Here is an 18,860-nt window from a genome sequence, read left to right as displayed (position 1 = left end):
CACTTGCCACTGACCCCAGTCCTCTACCCCAAGCCCCAATCCATGCCTCAGCGTGGACCACAGAAGAACTTCTCTTTTATTTGGGATAGAAGGCCCCTCTAATAAACTGTGGTCAAGCTAGACAATCACCCTGATCAAAGATGGGACCCGATAAGCAGGCATCTGGGTTTAAAATCCCAGCAGGAGAACGCGAAGGCCGAACGGAAGGAAGTGCTAGAACCAGTGCTTGGGCACTGCCTCCAGCACCCCCAAATTCCTGCCTGTGGCGAGGAGACCTCCATCAGGCCTCTAGGCCTCCCGGACCCGGGCCAAGAGGCCAGCATTCTCCTGGCGAAGGGCTCGGTAGTCCTCACAGATCTTCTCCAGGTTGCTCAGAGTCTTCTTGCCCATCTCTGTCTCGATCTAAGACAACACAATGCACACATCTTCAGTATGCAGGGCCCATTTCCCAGCCCCTGCTGGCTACCCCTCTACTGCATTACTCTCTGCTCCCCCCATCCCTGTAACAGTAGCCAGTCCCTTCCCATCATCAGACCTCTGTGGATGTCCTTCCCATCACCTAAAGTCACAGTTTCTACCATGGGTTCTAGGAGCTAGGCATGAGGAACCTCAAGTTAGAAGCCAGGGCTCAGAGTAGACGACTGGCTAGCTCCAGGTCCCAGACACAACAGGCCCCATGGCTGAGCCTCTAGTTCTCAGTTGTCTGGTTTCGCAGACTCTCAGTGTAAAGCAAGGAACTATCATCGCCTGGTCTGCCTCCATTCCCCTTCCTACTCCCAGATCTCACCTGCTCCTCAAGGTCTCGAACTTCCCTCATGATGGTGCCTGTGTCCTCAATGGTCTGGATGAGCTGGCTGCAATTCTAGAGACAATAAGAATGCAAGGCTTGCTTGTGCCTGTGCTAGCCCTCCACAGCCAGTCCACCAGGCACATGGCTCCCCTCACCTCATGCAGGGCAGCTAGATATTTGTAAGCCTTCCGGACAGCGTCATCCTTCTTAGCGTCCTGAAAAGACAGAAGGGACCGCAAACGTGTCAGCAAACTGTTCCCACTTGTCCATGACGCCAGCCCCATCTAGACCCACTCTTTCCTACCACTTTGCCTTCACCCCTCCTGAGAGAAAAGCTAGGCCCAAGCAATAGGCAACAGCCCAGTCCCGCCCTCCCCCTCCCCACCCGCTCCATACCTTGAACACAAGCTCATCAGTCACTGCAAATGTCCGGTCCAGCTTCCCAGAGAGAGAGTTGATTTCCTTCTGAAGTTCCTTTGTGTCCGACAAGATCTGGCAGAAATCAGGGCAGCCATCAGTCCATGTCTGGGGCACGGTGGCTGGCTAGCGATGGTACTCATGCACCTGCACTTACATCCAGTAGGGCCTGCGTCACTGTGTTGGGGTGTCTGGGGTATACTGTATGTGCCTCTTATGTACTGGAGTGTACCTGAGCAGCTCTGCCTACCAGAGACCATAAAGTCCCTGTGTAACTACCCTACACCTGTCTGCCCACGTGATCTGTGATCCACCCATCAGAGCCATAGTGGCACACCTTAGTGATTTCTTCTTTCTGCTTCCGGATGTTGCCCACAATCTCCAGGATGCGCTGGGTATAGGCCAGCCGGGACACATCTTTTGGTAAAGTCTCCAGCTCTGACACCTAGACAGGAACATGGCAGGCATGAGCCCAAGCCCCACACTCCACCCCCAGTTACAGCCCAGGGCCCTAAAATCGGCCGGCCTTACCAGCTGCTTATAGACCTCCTCCTTCCTGCGAGCCTCTTCTGCAGCTGCGCGAACACTCTGGTGTAGCTCCTGAATTTCTGCCAACCTTCGAGATGATTCCAGCTACCAGGAACCCATAGACAGAAGGCAGTGAGCAGAGCTCAGAAACAGCCCCCAGTGGAGGCAGTACATCTCCGTCCAGAGCCCAGGACTCCACCACCTACCTCCCTACAATCCTGGAGTTTTCGGAGGTGCCGGTACTCAGCAAGAAGCGGGACCCTATGTTTTTCCCACTGACTCGCTAGATGAATGACCCGCTGGGCACTACTCTCCACCACAAGCTGGCAGGAGTCAGGGAAATATGTCAAAACAGGCTAGATCCATCCACCCCACCGCTCTCGGCCCAACCCCAATCCCAGCCCACCTGCAGCTTGGCAAGGTTGGCAGCCCCATCAGGCAGCAATTCCACCGCCCGACTCTTCAAGCGTAGGGCCTGCTCCTGTTCAGCCACGCTGAGTTCGCTTTGTCGACACTCGGTCTCCACCTGGTATACTCACAGCCAAGCTCCCAGTCATATATACAGATCATAATCCTAGTGAGCCCATTATGGCCCTGGCCCAGCTCAAGGCCTCAAAGATCACTCCATGGCCTCTATCTACTACAGGCCTCAGGATCTTCAGCTCCATACTGACAGCCAGAAGCCCTGAGAAGCCCTGCAAGCCCCTGCTCATAAAGACCCATCTTACTCCACTGATGCCCATAGCTGCTATGCCCCCCTGCAAAGCCTGACTGGTGCCCAAATGTGCCTCTAACCCCTATAGGTCCACCAAGCCATTAATTAAACATATTTCTTGGCCCCACAAATTCTCCTAGACCTTCAAGAATATTAGAGATTCTTAATATCCTCCATTAATAAGCCTGGCATCTACAGACCTTTTCAGATCAGCTCTCAAGGCCCTAGTTCTGACCTGATCCAGCCCAGGTCACTCTCCCAGCCCCTTACCTGCATAAGGTTGATTCCCAGGGTCTTCATGTCAGCTTCGACCTCCTCAATGTTGTGGTTCACACTCGCCAGCTGCTCCCGAAGGGACTCTAACTCCTGCTCTTGAGCTGCCCGTGTGTCCTGGGAAGCATAGGCCAGTCTAGGTAGAGCTACCAAGTCCAGAAGACAGGCAATAGCCTGGCTGACCCCTCTCTCTCTCTTTTTCTCTCTCTCTCCCCTTACCTGTTCAGGCCTCTGGGAGGTAGCTGGTACATCTGGTACCTGGGGGGCCTGGACCTGGGGCTCCTATGGGTAGAAGTAGCAGCCTGGTTATTAGTCACACAAGGTCCCAGCCTTCACAGCTCCGCCTCAAACCCCAAAGCACCCCCAAACACTGTACCCATGTCTGCTCAACCAGTGACAGTTTTCAGACTGTGACTACAGGAGAATAAAACACCATTTTTAACTGCAGATTAGAGTGGCTGACCACAAGGAAACCTTCCTGAGGCTAACCCTGACCACCCCAACCCTGTAACCAGCCCAACCTGTAACCACCCCGACCCTGTAACCACCCCGACCCTGTAACCACCCGACCCTGTAACCACCCCAACCCTATAACCACCCCAACCCTATAATCACCCCGACCCTATAACTACCCCCAACTCCGTAACCACCCCGACCCTGTAACCACCCTGACCGAAATGTCCATGAGAAAAGCAGGCATTCCTCTGAGTGGGTGTCCAAGGAAAAAGAGATGTTCCCAAAGGAAATACGTTTACCAAAGGAAAGATGAGATCTGTGCTGGGAGCACTGCACACCCCCTTACAAGTCCCACCACCTATCTGCCCTTTCTCCACTCAAGTCCCAAGAAGCTAGGGGAGCCCTCTGGGCACTGTCTCCCAGTTGGAAGGCCTACTCAGTGGGCACGGGGAAGCTGTATGGAATACAGTGGTGTTAATACGGAAAGCAATACTCAAGGCAGCCATCAGCACACTCCCTGTCCACTCTGGCCTACCTACCAGATGAAAGGTAAACTTCTCGGAATGGGTGAAGCGGGAGCCTTTGGGGGTGCTAGTCGTAGTCCTAGCATCCCAGGCCTGTAGCATCTCTCCTAGGTCTCGGACTTGTGTCGAGGCTCCAACTGGGCCCCAGCTCTGACGCAGATGTTCAGCCAGCTGTTTGTGCAGTCGCTGCTGTGCAGCCCGGGAATCCTCCTGGAAAGAACAGACAGGGGAAGAGGAAGGCATAGGGGCCTGCTGCTCCCTAGGACCCTGCCTTCTCACCAAGGCAGCTCCCTGCCCTACTGGCCTAGGAGCTCCCCAAGAACAGAGGGGTGCCTTTCTCCACAGTGGGTAGCATTTCTCTACCCACTCACTCCTCACACTGCAGAATGTGAGAAGAGAGAAAAGTGAACCTGGGGCTTTCAGATCAGAAGGAGACGGAAAGGATGGTGGGCAGCAAAGACACAGAATGTAGAGTACCAGGTCAAAAAGGGTCAGAGTTCAAGACAGAGAGAGATAAGCAACGGAGAGAAGAACAGAAACCATTTCAGTGCTGAAGGGCATGAAGAAATCATTAATTTCATTCAGCATAAAAATGGCACAAGGGTTACATAAAAATGTTCTTGTGAGTAATGACTCATCATCTTGAGTACTTAGGAGTGGAAATTGTGTGGCAGTTTGGGTTAGCTAGGATTTGATCCTGAACATGGAACCCAGGGCCCTGTGAATGTCTGGAGAGTGTTCTACCATGGAGCTACATTCCAAGCTCTGAGATTTGCTTTAAAATACAGGGGGAAAGTTAAAAGGAAATAGAAGAAAGACTAGAAGACAAGAATCATTAGAACAATCTGTCTATATTTATGCTTCAAAATTCCTGTGAATTTAAAGAAGAAACAGTATGGTGGTACATGCTTGTAGTCCTAACACTCAGGAGACAGACAAGGAGACTGTAAATTGTGATGCCAGCTTAGGTTATATCGTGACACCCTGTCTCAAATCTCCCCTAAAAAACCAGAAGATGGGGCAGGGAGAGAGAAAGTACAAGCAAACATGGTAACCAGGGTGGCAGGGATAGATAGATAGATAGATAGATAGATAGATAGATAGATAGACAGACAGACAGATACAAAAGCAAAAATGGACAGGGAGGGTGGGGAGAGGAGACAGGTGGAGAGCAGATATGGGGGAAGAGGGGACAGATTAAGTAGACAGAGGTGGCGAGAGAAGATGAATTGGTAGGAGGGCAAGAGGGGACAGACAAAAGTGAACAGAGAGAAAGATGCAGTACACAGCCCGGCGGTGGTGGTGCACGCCTTTAATCCCAGCACTCAGGAGGCAGAGGCAGGCGGATCTCTGTGAGTTCAAGGCCAACCTGGTCTACAGAGCTAGTTCCAAGACAGGCAGACAGGCACCAAAGCTACAGAGAAACCCTGTCTCGAAGAACAAAAAAAAAAAAAAAAAAAAAAACCAATGCAGCATACAAATGGGTACAGAAAAGATGAGAGAGGGGCAGGAAAACCACAGAACAAGAAAGACAGTAAGAGGAGATGGTGCAGACAACCAGAGCCAGAAACCATGAGGATCAGGGACAAATGCAGAGGCAGAGACAGCCCAGGGACACGCCCCAGTACCCACAGTACCCACAGGGGATACTTCCAACAGTCCCAGGTAAAACTCATGCGAGCTCACTACCCCACTAGCCCATTTTTTTTTCAGAACAGGAAAGCAAGCAAAGGGGAAGGCCTTGCTGCAGGTTCCGTCCTTATTCATTCTTTCAGGCAGGTGCACACAGAGGAGAAGCAAAGAAGAGAGGGCCAGAATGGGGACAATGAGATGTGGAGAACTAAGAGGAGCCACGGGAAGCAGAAGCTTTGGGAGGAGAGCTGAACAATGATGGTACCTGGGATGGGAGGCGGTGTGTCCGGCACACTCGGTCTTCATCCCCTGGGCAATCCCTGCTCACATGCTGGCAAAGCTGGATGGCGTGATGCTCTAGGAGGGAGGCTGCCCTCCCCACAAGTGGGGGCACCTGTGTGGGGGCTGGTAGCAGCAGGGGACTCGCCTGGAACTCCCGTGGCTCTGAAGGCAGAAACAGTGCCAGTCAGCTTCCCCCTTCACCGCCCTACACCAATGCTCACACACTCCTCTCCCTTCCTCACTTAGATCCATACAGCTGCAGCCTCACCTCCTCTGGAACTCAGCTCAGGCAGAACCAACGTGCTGGAGTGGAATGACTGCCGGAGGGCTGAGCCCTGTAGAGAGAGCAGAGTCGGCCTCTAGGTTGAGGTACTAGTGAAGGGGGGGGGGCAACAACCTGAGCAAGCGCATGAGGGCAAAGAAGGCAAGGAGGGAGCAAGTCCAGATGGACAGGAGGTGGGGATCCCACCTGGAGGCTTGGGAGTTCGAAGGAGAGGTGGGACCCAGGGCAGGGCCAGCTGGTCCCGGATTTGGCTCCCAATGGCCCGAAGGAAAATAGCCGAGTCACCTATGGGGTGAGGGGTGGAGGTCGGGGGGGGGGGGATAGGGAAGGAGTGACATGCCATAAATCTGAAAGTACTGGGAAGCCAGCCTGGGAAGCCAGCTGCAGCACCTGATCCCTCGCCTCCTAGTGCAGGTAGAGTCAATTAACATTCTCGCTCATCCAACAGTTACTGAGCTTAAAGTAGGTAGCTACCAGTTACGTCAAACACTGCTTCAGGAGACAAAAGTGATAAGGTCCCCATCTTCATAGCGTCAGCAGGATAACAGAAAAGAAACTTCATGAATAGGACCATTAGGACCATCTATTCTAAGCAGGAGAGAGAAGGATTGCTAAAAGGGGCTGGAATGTTCTAAAGAGCAGCCAGAGAAAGGCCTCGCTGAAGTAACAGAGCAGAAGGCACAAGAGTTGAGGGCGTATTTAATCTTTTGACATCCTGACATCATATTATCATCTACAAAGATAAAGCACGCTCAAGAACAGAGCGGTTCAGTCACACCAAACAATCTCCTAACGTTTGAAGCGGGTTTAGTTTTGTGGTGCCTGACGTTCACAGCTATTTTCAGCAGCGCATGCCCCGTGGGTGGGACTCACTTAGTAGGGAGTTGACCATGAAGAGATCTGAGGGAAGAATAATCCAGGGACCCAACACCCTGAGGCTAGACCTGGCCTGGCACATTTGGGAACACTAAGAACACCCATATGATGAGAACGGAGTGAGGAGCAGAGGTACAGGAGGGAAGCTGGGCAACTCATTTCCTACCTCATGCTACCTGCCTTGAATCCATCCGCTCTCTGACCTTGGATCTACCCATTCTCCCGAGAATACATCCACCCCCTACCCTTCCTGTCACTTCTCTTAGCCCCTATCACCCTGGGAACACAGTCCATTCAGGACCCCATACCTGCAGGCTGGTCTGCATCCTCAGAGGCATCGGTGGGGAGCCGCTCAGCCAAGAAGAGAAGCAGGTCTCGAAGGTCAGGCTCGCTGGGATAGAGGAAGTTCTGATAGCCAAGCTCCAAGGGATAGCCCAGGTCCTGGGGGTTAGCAAGTATAGCCAGATGATGATACTGAGGGTAAAAAGCCAGGCCCTCATTTGCCAATCAAAGAGGAGCCTCCTGATCTGGGGGCCCTGGGACTACCACACCTGCTCTGACTCTTTCACTTGCCATCACCCTCCCACTCCCCCCCCCACCCACATCACCAAGGCATTCTGGCCACAAAGTCATCATACTCAGTATTATAAGATCAATAAAAGAGATTAAAGCTCAGCAGGCTTGCTGACAGTGGCAGCGCACGCCTTTAATCCCAGCACTTAGAAGGCAGAGGCAACAGGATCTGTGAGCTGGAGGCTAGCGTGGTCTACAGAGCAAGTTCCAGGACAGCCAGGGCTACACAGAGAAACCCTGTCTCCAAAAACAAAAACAAAGTTCAGCCTTGTTAACTATGACTCAAAATCCAAAGGCCATAAAAGAACACAGGATTTCTGCCCATGTGGAAAAAAAAAGAAATGACTTTAAAAAAATATAACTAACAAAGTCAAAAGAGCAATGACAGCTTAGGAAAACAATATCCATCGCCTTTGAGAAGAAGTCATGAACCTATCTCTTATATAAGTAGTGCCTAAAAATAAACAGAACTGGGGATGTGGCTCAGAGTGCTTGCCTATGTGAGCAAGGCCCTAGGTTCCACCCCCAGTACCAACAAAATAATTCCCACAACCATCATGATCAATGACAACAGGCAAAAGATCAGCAAACACACAGCTCAGGAAGAAAGGACTCTCAAGAGTTCCAGAGAGGCTGGGCGGTGGTGGTGAACGCCTTTAATCCCAGCACTCTAGAGGCAGAAGCAGGCGGATCAAGGCCAGCCTGGTCTACAAAGCAAGTTCCAGGACAAGCTCCAAAGCTACAGAGAAACCCTGTCTCGGAGGGAAAAAAAAAGAGTTCCAGAAAGGTTCAAAGACAAAGCAAACTTCCTGGGCTCAAACCCAAGTTCTGCTTCTTACCAACTGTGTGATCATGAGTCAATACTTCTCTGTACTTCACTTTTGTTAAAAGAAAAAAATTATACCAAGGGCTAAAGAGATGGCTCAGTGGTTAGGAACACTAGCTGCTCTTCTGAAGGACCTGGGTTCTAGTCCCAGCATCCACATGGTGGCTCATGACCCTCTGTAACTCCAGTTCCAGGGGGAGGCTGGAGAACTGGCTCAGTGGTTAAGAACACTGGCTGCTCATCCAGAGGCCCTGGGTTAGATTCCCAGCACCCACATGGCAGCTCACAGCTGTCCTTAACCCCAGTTCAAGATGTTCTAAGGCCCTTTCTGTCCTCCATGGCAAGTACATGATGTACAGACACATGCAGGCAAAACACCCATGCACATAAAAATAGATGAGTGCATTTTAGCCAGGCAGAGGTGGTGGTGCACGCCTTTATTCCCAGCAGTTGGGAGGCAGAGGCAGGTGGATCTCTGTGAGTTCGAGGCCAACCTGGTCTACAAGAGCTAGTTCAAGGACTGGCTCCAAAGCTACAGAGAAACCCTGTCTCGAAAAAAAAAAAAAAACCTCCAGTTCCAGTGGAAGGCAATAACTCCTTCTGACATCCACCAGTACCAGGCACACAAATGATGCATATATACACACATACATGTAGGCAAAGCACTCATATGCACAGAATGAAAAATCTAAAATCTAAATAAATAAAAAAATTTCAATATCTTTTTTTAAATGTATTTATTATGTATGTAGTATTCTGTCTGCATATATGCCTGCTGGCCAGAAGAGGGCACCAGATCTCATTAAAGATAGTTGTGAGTCTTCATGTGATTGCTGGGAATTGAACTCAGGACCTCTAGAAGAGCAGCCAGTGAGTGCTCTTAACCACTGAGCCATCTCTCAAATCCTAAACATTCTTTAAAAAAATATTAAAAGGCCGGGCGGCGGTGGCGCACACCTTTAATCCCAGCACTCGGGAGGCAGAGGCAGGCGGATCTCTGGGAGTTCGAGGCCAGCCTGGTCTACAAGAGCTAGTTCTGGGACAGGCTCAAAGCTACAGAGAAACACTGTCTTGAAAAACAAAAAAAAATATTAAAAGTACTCATCTGGGACAACTGTCAGGAGGCTTAAATGAGTTCTCATCATGCTATCATAGTGCCTGGTGCAGAATATTGACTCAAAAACCACCATTATGCCGGGCGGTGGTGGCGCACGCCTTTAATCCCAGCACTCGGGAGGCAGAGGCAGGCAGATCTCTGTGAGTTCGAGGCCAGCCTGGTCTACAAGTGCTAGTTCCAGGACAGGCTCCAAAACCACAGAGAAACCCTGTCTCGAAAAACCAAAAAACAAACAAACAAACAAACCACCATTATGATATGTATTCATGTATTCTGTCACAACAGAAGCTGTATTAGAGGATCATGGTCACACAAGAATAAAAAAAAAAAAAACTGGGGTCTATGCTACATAATTTAAAGCTTATAAAATCTGACATCTATGATCTAAGAGTTGTGACGGATAAGGAAACTCATTCCAGGAGTGAGGTGCTGTGGTGGTTTGAAAGAGAATAGCCCCATAGGCTCACAGATTTGAATGCTTGGTCTCCAGGGAGCAGTGCTATTTAAAGGATTAGGTGTGGCCTTGTTAGAGGAAGTGTGTCACTAGAGGCGGGCTTTGAGGTTCCAGAAGCCTGTGCCAATCAAGCCCAGAGTTCTCTTCCTGCTGCCTTGGGATCCAGATGTAGAACTCTCAGCTACATCTGTCTGTGTGCCTCCATGCTCCCCACCATGAGAATAATGGACTAAACCTCTGAAACTGTAAGCCAGCCCCAATTAAATGCTTTTTTAATAAGAGTTGCCATGGTCATGGTGTCTCTTCACAGCAATAGAGCGCTGACGAAGTAGCCTTATACAGTGACAAATGCCCAAAACACAGAGGTGTTTCAGGTATAGAAATGGATACCAAAAGCAAGGGACACAGAGAGGAAGACACCAAACACACAATGCTGAATTGGAGACCCTTTTTGATTGCTGCTGGCAAGCCATGGCTGCTGAACCAGACAATCACAGGTATCCCTTGACCAGCAGGTTCCCCATACTGAAATTAACATGAGCCACAACATCCAGAGGCAGACAGCACTGAGAAGGGAACATCAGAGAAAGTCTCATACCATCCACCACCTTGGTACTTCCCACTGAGCATACTATGTGCCCAGCAGAAGACATAGCTTCTCTCTTAAAAGGCCATCTTCCAGAGGCTGAGAGATGGCTCAGGGGTTAAGAGCACTGGCTGCTCTTCCAGAGGTCCTGAGTCTAATTCCCAGCAACCACATGGTGGCTCACAACCATCTGTAGTGAGATCTGGTACCCTCTTCTGGCATGCAGGGATACATGTAGACAGATGCTGTATATATAATTAATAAATAAACCTTTTAAAAAAAAAGCCATCTTCCAGAATGTGGCCCTGAACAGGGGCAAACTGATCACTTCATGAGGCAAAGAGCCCTAGACAGAAGAATATGGGAACAGTTTGGCAAATCTGAGAGTGCTGACCTAGCCAGGAAGAGCCAACAGGGGTACTGCTCAGACCAAAACTGCATAAGCACTTTATTTGATCTAACAGAGCAGTGGTTTTGTAACTACAAGAGGCACAATACAATGTAACAGATGATGTTTTCCTAAAACAGAACACCTCTCTATGGGTAACCATCCCTTCCCCAGTTCTATGCCATGAAACAGCAGCTAATCAGCCCTATAGGAGGTTCATGTGATCTGGGCACAACTAATCAGAGCTTGGTTTGGAAGTATATAACGCAATCAAAGTCTTTCTTCAGCCCTGATATATAGGTAAATGGATACAATGTAACACTGGGGTGAAATCTTGACGGCAAGCTTAAAAGGTGGGGGCTACAGCTAGTCCAGGGGTAAACTGGATCAGCTCATTTACCCCACACAACCTTTTAGCACCTCCATTTCAGAGATAAGGAAATAAGCCACGGCAGGGTTAGGGTCATACAGCCAGGATGCGTAGAGCTATGTAGAGTCAGAACTAATTGCACGGTTTGGCTACACATGTGGCAGCTTTAAACCATTAATGAATGGCAAGCCACAAAGAGGGACAGAGAGGAAGGCAAGAGTGTCAAAGAACTTGGTGACTGTGAAAAGGGAATGAAGGTGGTGTGCATACTGGGAGGAGGGCACTCACCATGCAGGCCTGAGCCAGGCTCATGGCCAGGCGAAACCGGGCAGACATCGCTGGTGGCAGCAAGTGACTGAGGCCAGAGCCCACGTCAGGACTGATCACTCGAAGGCATCGGACCACGGCCTCTACTACCAGCTCAGTGGTGAAAGCTAGCAGAGTCTGCACTTCTGGAGGAACTGCCCTAAAGAGGAAAGCAGCAGGCTTGAGGAGGGGTTAGGGGGGAAAAACAGCCTTCTAGAGAAGGAAGCGCTAGTACCCAGGGGCAGGGAAGAGCCTAGGTTTCAACAGACACTGGGTGTCTGTGACTAGGACTTCTACTTGGTCCAGTCTCAGGGACTCTAGAGACGCTGAGTGCCAGTCCTGGATTGTAAGTTTCCTGGATCTCAGAGTGCAGGTGTCTTACACCCTCTACATATCAGGGTCCCAGCATATTAGTGTCCAAATCACACATTTCAGGTCTCAGTTCCCACGGTTCGAGTCTTATAAGGTGCCTGAGTCCTCTGGGCTTACCAAATGTCCAGGTCAAACGTTTGGGAGATCCGTGATGTTAAGGTGTAGGTGGGCTTAGGATCCTGTAAGTTGGGGCCCTTGGTTGCCAAGGTCTCGATTTTAAGGTTCCCGGGTAATGGGGGTACTAGGTTTTGGAGTCCCGGATGTGAGCAATTGGAGGCAGTGGGGCTGCGTACTTACGTGCCCGCCTGGCGCAAAGAATGGATGAGGATTCGATCGGCCTCTTCCATGCTGGAGTCAGTTCTAACTCTGCTGGGGCTGGGTCCGGGACCGGATCAGAGAAAGTGGAGCAACGCTGTAGCAACTGCTCTCCGCACCCACGGAGGACAGAGCATCACGTGCCGCGCAAGGAACATTGGGAAGTGTAGTTCTGCGAGTGAGCGCTGCGCAAGCGGGATGCCTGGAGGCGTGATATATTGCACACACTCAGAGCTGAGTACGCAATGGCTGCTGGAAGCTGTAGTTCTCCCATCTGAAGTTCTGCAGCCTCGTCCAAAGGAAAAAGGAATTGTGCTAGCAGCTGAGGGACAGGACAGAGAAATGCTTCATTTAAGGAAGCTTCATCTTCCAAATTATAAAAGCCTACAAGTGTACAAAATGACTGTTCCCCTCTGTGCTGCTTTCCTCATCTGTAAAATGAGAATTTTGATAATACCTACGTTCTACGGTCAAGATATAATTACTACTCCTAGGAAGGCAGCTCAAGATAAGGGCTCCTGCTACCAAATCTAACAGGCTGAATTCTGTCCCCGAGATCCACATGGTAGAAGGCGAGAAATGACTCCATAGAGTCTGAACTCCACACGTACGCTGTGACACATGTATGCTTGAGCGTGCACACAAACATGTAATAAATACATTTTAAATAAATAAACAAACCTAATTACTGGGCCATTAAGATGGTTCATCACGTAAAGCCTCTTGCCACCAACCCTGGCAAACTGAGTGAGATACCTAGGACCCACATGGCAGAGAAAGAATAGACGCCTACAAATTGTCCTCTGACATCCACACATGTGCAGTGGTACCACTGTCAGGCACGCACAATAGATGAAAGAAAAAACAAAGTTACTAAACCAGGTGCAGTGGAAAACACCTGTAATCCCAGGACCTGATTGAAGCAAAGGTTGGGCTACGCCGGGAGACTCCCTCAAAAAAGGAAGAGAGTGGTGGGGAGGGAGAGAAAAAGCTGTCAGTCATGCAATCAATAAATGAATCGTTTTAATATACTAATACACACACGTTCAATCAAAAGAGTATTAACACAACAATATCTATGCAACCATTACTTATTGAACAGCCTATTTTGTCTCCCCTGCTCAATAGTCCTAATTTTTGTTATAAATCACACACATATACACACACATCACGTACATGACTCAGTTTCTGAACAATACTTTGTTTTTTATTGTTGTGCTGTTTTGTCTTGGTTTGGTTGACAAAGTCTTGCAATGTAGTCCAGGCTGACCTCAAAACTGTAATGGTAGTACTCCTCTTTCTCCCAAGTTCTTGCATTAAAAGCTTGTACCACCACACATGACTGTATTCTATTTTTAATTACTGTAGATTTATAATGAATCTTGATAACAGATATGGCAAGCCTTCCCATCTTGTTCTTTTAAAAAAAAAAGTGTTGGCATTTCTTGGTTCTTTGTATCTCAAAAATGTCAATTCCAAAGAAAATTATGCTGGGATTTTGTTTGGTATAGCCAAAGCAAAATGCCAAACGGATCACTTTGGGAAAAATTTACATCACCACTAAATGTTATATATTTCTCCATTTTACATCCCTTTGATATTTACTATTTGACTCTTTTTTTCATAGAGATAATAATGCTCATGTTAATTTTGTCCAATGTACTTAAAATTTTGTTATTGGAAAATTGCATCATTTTTTTCTTATTTCAGCTTCTGTCTACTTAGTGCAGGTATCTATTTGGTAAATAGTTAACCGGAGCCTTTTCACTTGCCAGTCTCTGGCTTACAAATATCTCCCCTGTTCACCCTCCCAACTGACACTATCCCCATTTGCTCCCCTGTTCACCCTCCCAACTGACACTATCATTCCCCGCCCTGTGACCTTAATCTCTCTAAGGCTGGAGGAGAAGAGGGGGATGGTGTCCAGATGGCCCTTACATCTCCAGAGGAGGATGTCAGAATCTGAAGGCGGGAAAGGTGAGAGCAGCCATCCACCCCTGAACACCCTTGGAGTCACCCCGGGCTCTGGTCCACCCTCACCCTCTCACCTCCCCACTGCTCACCTGGATCCTTCTCCTGGAGAGTCTCTGAGGAAATAGAGTATCATCACTCTTTTCCTGTCCTAGCTACCCCTTAGAGCTTCTTTGTCACCTGCCATATAGGCACCACAACCTAGCCCATGTCCCCAGTACCCTCCCCAACCTCATTCATAGCCTCGGTTCCCAAATGAAAGCCTGACTCCATCCTGACACTAGTACTCAGTCCACTTCTAACTCCAATCCAGTAGCACTCGAAACCTTCATCTAAACCATCCTAACCAGAAGACAATGCCCTACCTCCAGCACAGGGGACCTTAGACTGCAAACCTCACAATGGGTACAGACTTTATCATGAACTTGAAGGTCATCTAACCTCTAGATACCGGTACTGCTACTGACCGATTTTCCCTGGCTGCCCAGAAACAGCACAGATCCTTTTTCAAATTGTTATTAATTTATTTTTATAAGTGTATGTATGTCCCTGAGTTTATGTATGAGTGCCATGTGTGTGCAGTGCCAACCGAGGTGAGAAAGGGGCAACAGATCCCCTGCAACTGGGGTGACAGGAGACTGTGAGCTGCCAGGTGGGTGCTGGGAGCCAAACTTCCATCCGCTGGAAGAGCAATGCTGTGCTCCTAACCACAGAGCCACCTCTTCAGGTTAAACAGACACAAAACCAATACAGAGCAAGAGCATGCAGTTGCTGCTATTGTAAACTGGGAAGGTCAGATTGTCAGAATGCTTGATTTGACCACTTCAGCAAATTACTAACGCTTGCATCTCAGGTTCCTCATTTTCAAAATAGTGATAATACTACATACTAGGCATTCTTATGAACAGGGAGCTCAATTTACTCCTCACAGCGCCCTTATAATGTAGTCAACCGTTATTATCTTCCTCAGTATACAGATAAGAAAACTGAGGTTCAAGGGTAATTCCATAATTTACTCAAGGCAATACACAACTTCTAAATAGGAGTCAGAATTTGAAACTAGACAGCTGGGGATCTTAACCAGGCCTCCTACCCCTTTCAGAAACCGAAACAAAGCCACAGAATCTTGAAACTGAGTGATGAAAACCCTAATGAAAAACGCAAATCCTACTCAAAATTTATTCCTCACTTTGATCCGAACGAAGTCCAAGCCCAACTCATTTGAATACCCAGCTTCAACCCTAAATAAAATCTCAACCAAACTCCATCCTTGCCTTTATCAGTAAGGTTAAGCCCACTTTGACCCAAAATCCAGCACTCCAGTTTGACCTTAAGTTGAAATGCACAGCACAGTGACCATCCAGCCAAGTCCTGCCCCGCTTGAAAACAGTCTTAGCTTCATCCCTCAACAAAACTCTCTCCATCCTAAACTTAACTCCAACACTGATTCTTAACCCTCAACCCATAACCCAAGCAGGCTCCACTCATCCATAGTTTTGCATATTCTTCTCCCTTCAAACAGAGGGATAGAATTGAACAAGAAGTTGCTATGATTGTGGTATGCCATCCCTTCCCTGACTCTGTTTCTCCTCACAGACACCACTACAGAGCCCAGTCCAGCCAATGGGACAGGCCCTGGTCCTGAATGGGGGCTGAGTCCTGGGCCTCCAGTTGTGGGGCCTGATACCAATGGGGCATCAGGCCTGGGGACCCCAAGAAGAAGGACCCAGCACAACAAACACAAGACTGTAGCAGTTGCCAGTGCCCAGCGGTCACCTCGAGCACTCTTCTGCCTCACCTTAACCAATCCCCTTCGTCGGTCCTGCATCAGCATTGTGGAATGGAAGTATCCTAGGCGACTCAGGGGTAAGAATGACCAGGTTATAAAGAGTCAAGGATTAGATCAGGCCTAGAATGAAGGAGGACTGCAATTACCGGAGACCACGGATCAAATGTTGGGGCAGGGTAGACTGATTCCTGGGGTGGGCACAGAGCTCAGTGGTAGAGTATTTATTTAGTGTATTAGATACCCTGAGGGCAATCCCAACGCAGAGAAAAAGAGAGAGGGGTCAAGAACTGGAATAGAAAGGGTGTCCAGAGAAATGGCAGTCACCGGGATCAAGATCACTAAGCTGGCTATGCTTGCATATGCCTATAACTCCATAACTCGGGGAGCTGAGGCAGAACTAAAAATCCAAAGGCAGACTAGGCTACATAGCATGATCCTGCCCAGAGTCAGCACTGGGTGGAGAAGGCACCAAAGGAATATACGGGTTTCAACGTCACTCTTCCTGGGTCCTTAACTGTGTTCACCTGAGACCTTTTGACATTCTCATCCTCCTGACCATCTTTGCCAACTGCGTGGCCCTGGGTGTGTACATCCCCTTCCCTGAGGACGATTCCAACACTGCTAACCACAACTTGGTGAGGCCTACCCCATCCCCAACCTGACTGAAGTTTCCTTTAGAACCACAGCTTAAGCCACCCAGCCAGGCCCCACCCTCCTGGACCCACCTCACTCCACTCTTGGTTCTGGCAAAAGCAACCTTGTTAACCTTAACCTGCGCCCACACCCACCGGATCTGACTCTGGCCCCAAATAAGTCCTGACCTTCACGTCCCGTCCCCGGCTCCGCCCTCAGGAACAGGTAGAATACGTGTTCCTGGTGATTTTCACCGTGGAGACAGTGCTCAAGATCGTGGCCTATGGGCTGGTGCTCCATCCCAGCGCCTACATTCGCAATGGTTGGAACCTACTCGACTTCATCATCGTCGTGGTCGGGTGCGCGTCTGCAGGGGGAGGAGCACCCCACCCTAGTTCGCAATCCACTGAATTCTGGGGCTCAGGGAAGCGACTGCTTCGGACAGTCCCTGTTGTGCAGCTAAAATCAGGCATATTAACATATGTAAAACCATTTGCGTTTCCAGTTACAGGGACTTGTATTTTTCTAAACGGAAAGGAGGGAAGGGGCGGGAGCTAAAGGCTTGACTCTCCCCCTCCCGGTTTCATGCTCCGCCATCAGGCTGTTCAGCGTGTTGCTGGAGCAAGGACCCGGACGGCCAGGTGATGCCCCACATACTGGAGGAAAGCCGGGAGGCTTCGATGTAAAGGCACTGCGGGCATTTAGGGTGCTGCGGCCACTGAGGCTGGTGTCTGGGGTACCGAGTAAGTGTATACGCCCCCTGAGCTGGAGGTGGGGCTCCCAGCTGAAGGTGAAAGCGCTAAGCCCGCCCCTCCCCATCACAGGCCTGCACATAGTGCTCAATTCCATCATGAAGGCGCTTGTGCCGCTGCTGCATATTGCCCTGCTGGTGCTATTCGTCATTATTATTTACGCCATCATCGGACTCGAGCTGTTCCTCGGACGCATGCACAAGACGTGCTACTTCCTAGGATCCGGTCAGCCACCCCCCCCCCTTTCACAGGACAGGACATGCCCCCTGCCCTCTCTTGCTTTTAGAAAGCCCACTCTGTTTCGCAAGGCTTGGTCTCTAAGCTCAGGTATAGCCAAACACCACCCTTGTATTGAAAACTCCTCCGTAAACCCCAGAATACAGCCCCTCTCTCCATAATGGCTGTGCAGGTATCACAAGACCCCACCCACAGGACCAGTCTGCCTAGCGGCAGGCATTTAAGACTTCAAACCCCACAACCTGCCTTTAGGCATTTGTGGAGACCCCTGTCCAAGCATTTTCTCTGCCTTCTTTTCAAGACTCTCACAGTCACAAGACTCTGCCCCCTGTTATTTAAAATTCTTTTTTTTTCTTTTTTCACCACTATACTAACGAGGATATTTAAGATTCTATACAGGATTTACACTTCACAATTCCCAGATCCATATTGGAAGGGTTCAGCATCCCAGTGGTTCAAATTGATACCTCCAGGGCTTTGATTCTAGCACAGGAGCCAAGAGTTACTTTTGCCTTAAAAACCCCTCAAGCAGCCAAACAAACTTCCTGTGAAGACGGGGCTGCAGAGTGGCAGGAACTAGTGTGTGACTTTGCCTCATAGCTCCGGCTTCAATTTTCCTACAGATATGGAGGCAGAGGAGGACCCATCACCTTGTGTGTCTTCTGGCTCTGGGCGTTCATGCACACTGAACCAGACTGAGTGCCGCGGGCCCTGGCCAGGGCCCAATGGTGGCATCACGAACTTTGACAATTTTTTCTTTGCCATGCTAACTGTATTCCAGTGTATTACCATGGAAGGATGGACAGACGTCCTCTACTGGGTGAGGCGAACAAGCCCTCAACACAGCTTAGAGGCTGCACCTGCCCTTCTTTGCCAGCTCAGGTTGTCGTGTCTGCATGCTAAGAGGGGAATGTGCTCTCTCTCCAGATGCAGGATGCCATGGGGTATGAGCTACCCTGGGTGTACTTTGTGAGCCTCGTCATCTTCGGATCCTTCTTTGTTCTCAACCTCGTGCTTGGCGTCCTAAGTGGGTGAGAAGCCTGGATGTTCTCCCCTACAAACCCCCTGACGTTTTGTGCTGTCAAATTCCTAAGCATCTTTCAAAAACTCACATCTAAGCTGAGCTTGGTAGCACAAGCCTGTAATCGCTGCTATTTGGAAGGCTAAGACAGAAGTATCTCAAATTTCAGACCAGCCTGGACAATTTAGTGAGACCCTGCCTCAAATTTTTGAAGTTAAAAAAATTAAAGTCTGAGCATTTGTCCGGCATGTCCATGGCTCAGGCCTCAATCCCTAGCACTACCAAAGAGAATCTGATGTGTTCCTTCAGTCTTTCCATCTTAAACACCTACTGTGTGCCAGGTACTACTAGAGAAATGGAACAGGAAACGTGAA

The 18,860-nt window shown here is 49.3% G+C and overlaps 2 protein-coding genes across 2 annotated transcripts in view; one reads left to right on the top strand and one right to left on the bottom strand.

Annotated features, from left to right (window-relative positions):
* Positions 1-58: 58 nt before the first annotated feature.
* Positions 59-12,200, bottom strand: LOC121442617 (coiled-coil domain-containing protein 22-like). Its single transcript, XM_041644224.1, has 17 exons — positions 12,066-12,200; positions 11,379-11,556; positions 7,085-7,217; positions 6,095-6,185; positions 5,886-5,974; positions 5,601-5,779; positions 3,719-3,913; positions 2,943-3,005; positions 2,721-2,840; positions 2,142-2,261; positions 1,942-2,058; positions 1,739-1,840; positions 1,545-1,652; positions 1,187-1,282; positions 946-1,005; positions 788-862; positions 59-402 (listed from the first exon to the last, which is right to left on the bottom strand). Exons 1-17 carry the CDS (start codon positions 12,113-12,115, stop codon positions 289-291), a joined length of 1,890 nt encoding a protein of 629 aa, XP_041500158.1. The 5' UTR covers positions 12,116-12,200; the 3' UTR covers positions 59-288.
* A 1,835-nt stretch (positions 12,201-14,035) lies between these two features.
* LOC121442677 (voltage-dependent L-type calcium channel subunit alpha-1F-like) overlaps positions 14,036-18,860 on the top strand; it is a 28,186-nt gene continuing 23,361 nt past the window's right edge. Inside the window, 8 exon segments of the mRNA XM_041644288.1 lie at positions 14,036-14,060; positions 15,651-15,900; positions 16,373-16,478; positions 16,696-16,835; positions 17,077-17,219; positions 17,301-17,453; positions 18,089-18,285; positions 18,393-18,496. Coding sequence (XP_041500222.1) covers positions 14,036-14,060; positions 15,651-15,900; positions 16,373-16,478; positions 16,696-16,835; positions 17,077-17,219; positions 17,301-17,453; positions 18,089-18,285; positions 18,393-18,496 — 1,118 coding nt within the window.

The sequence above is a fragment of the Microtus oregoni genome, unplaced genomic scaffold, assembly GCF_018167655.1.
Source record: "Microtus oregoni isolate MIOR12 unplaced genomic scaffold, Mior012 000092F_ref0000046, whole genome shotgun sequence".
NCBI classification, from domain to species: domain Eukaryota; kingdom Metazoa; phylum Chordata; class Mammalia; order Rodentia; family Cricetidae; genus Microtus; species Microtus oregoni.
Note: the sequence above shows the minus strand (reverse complement) of the source record. Positions and strands in the feature narration are given on the sequence as shown.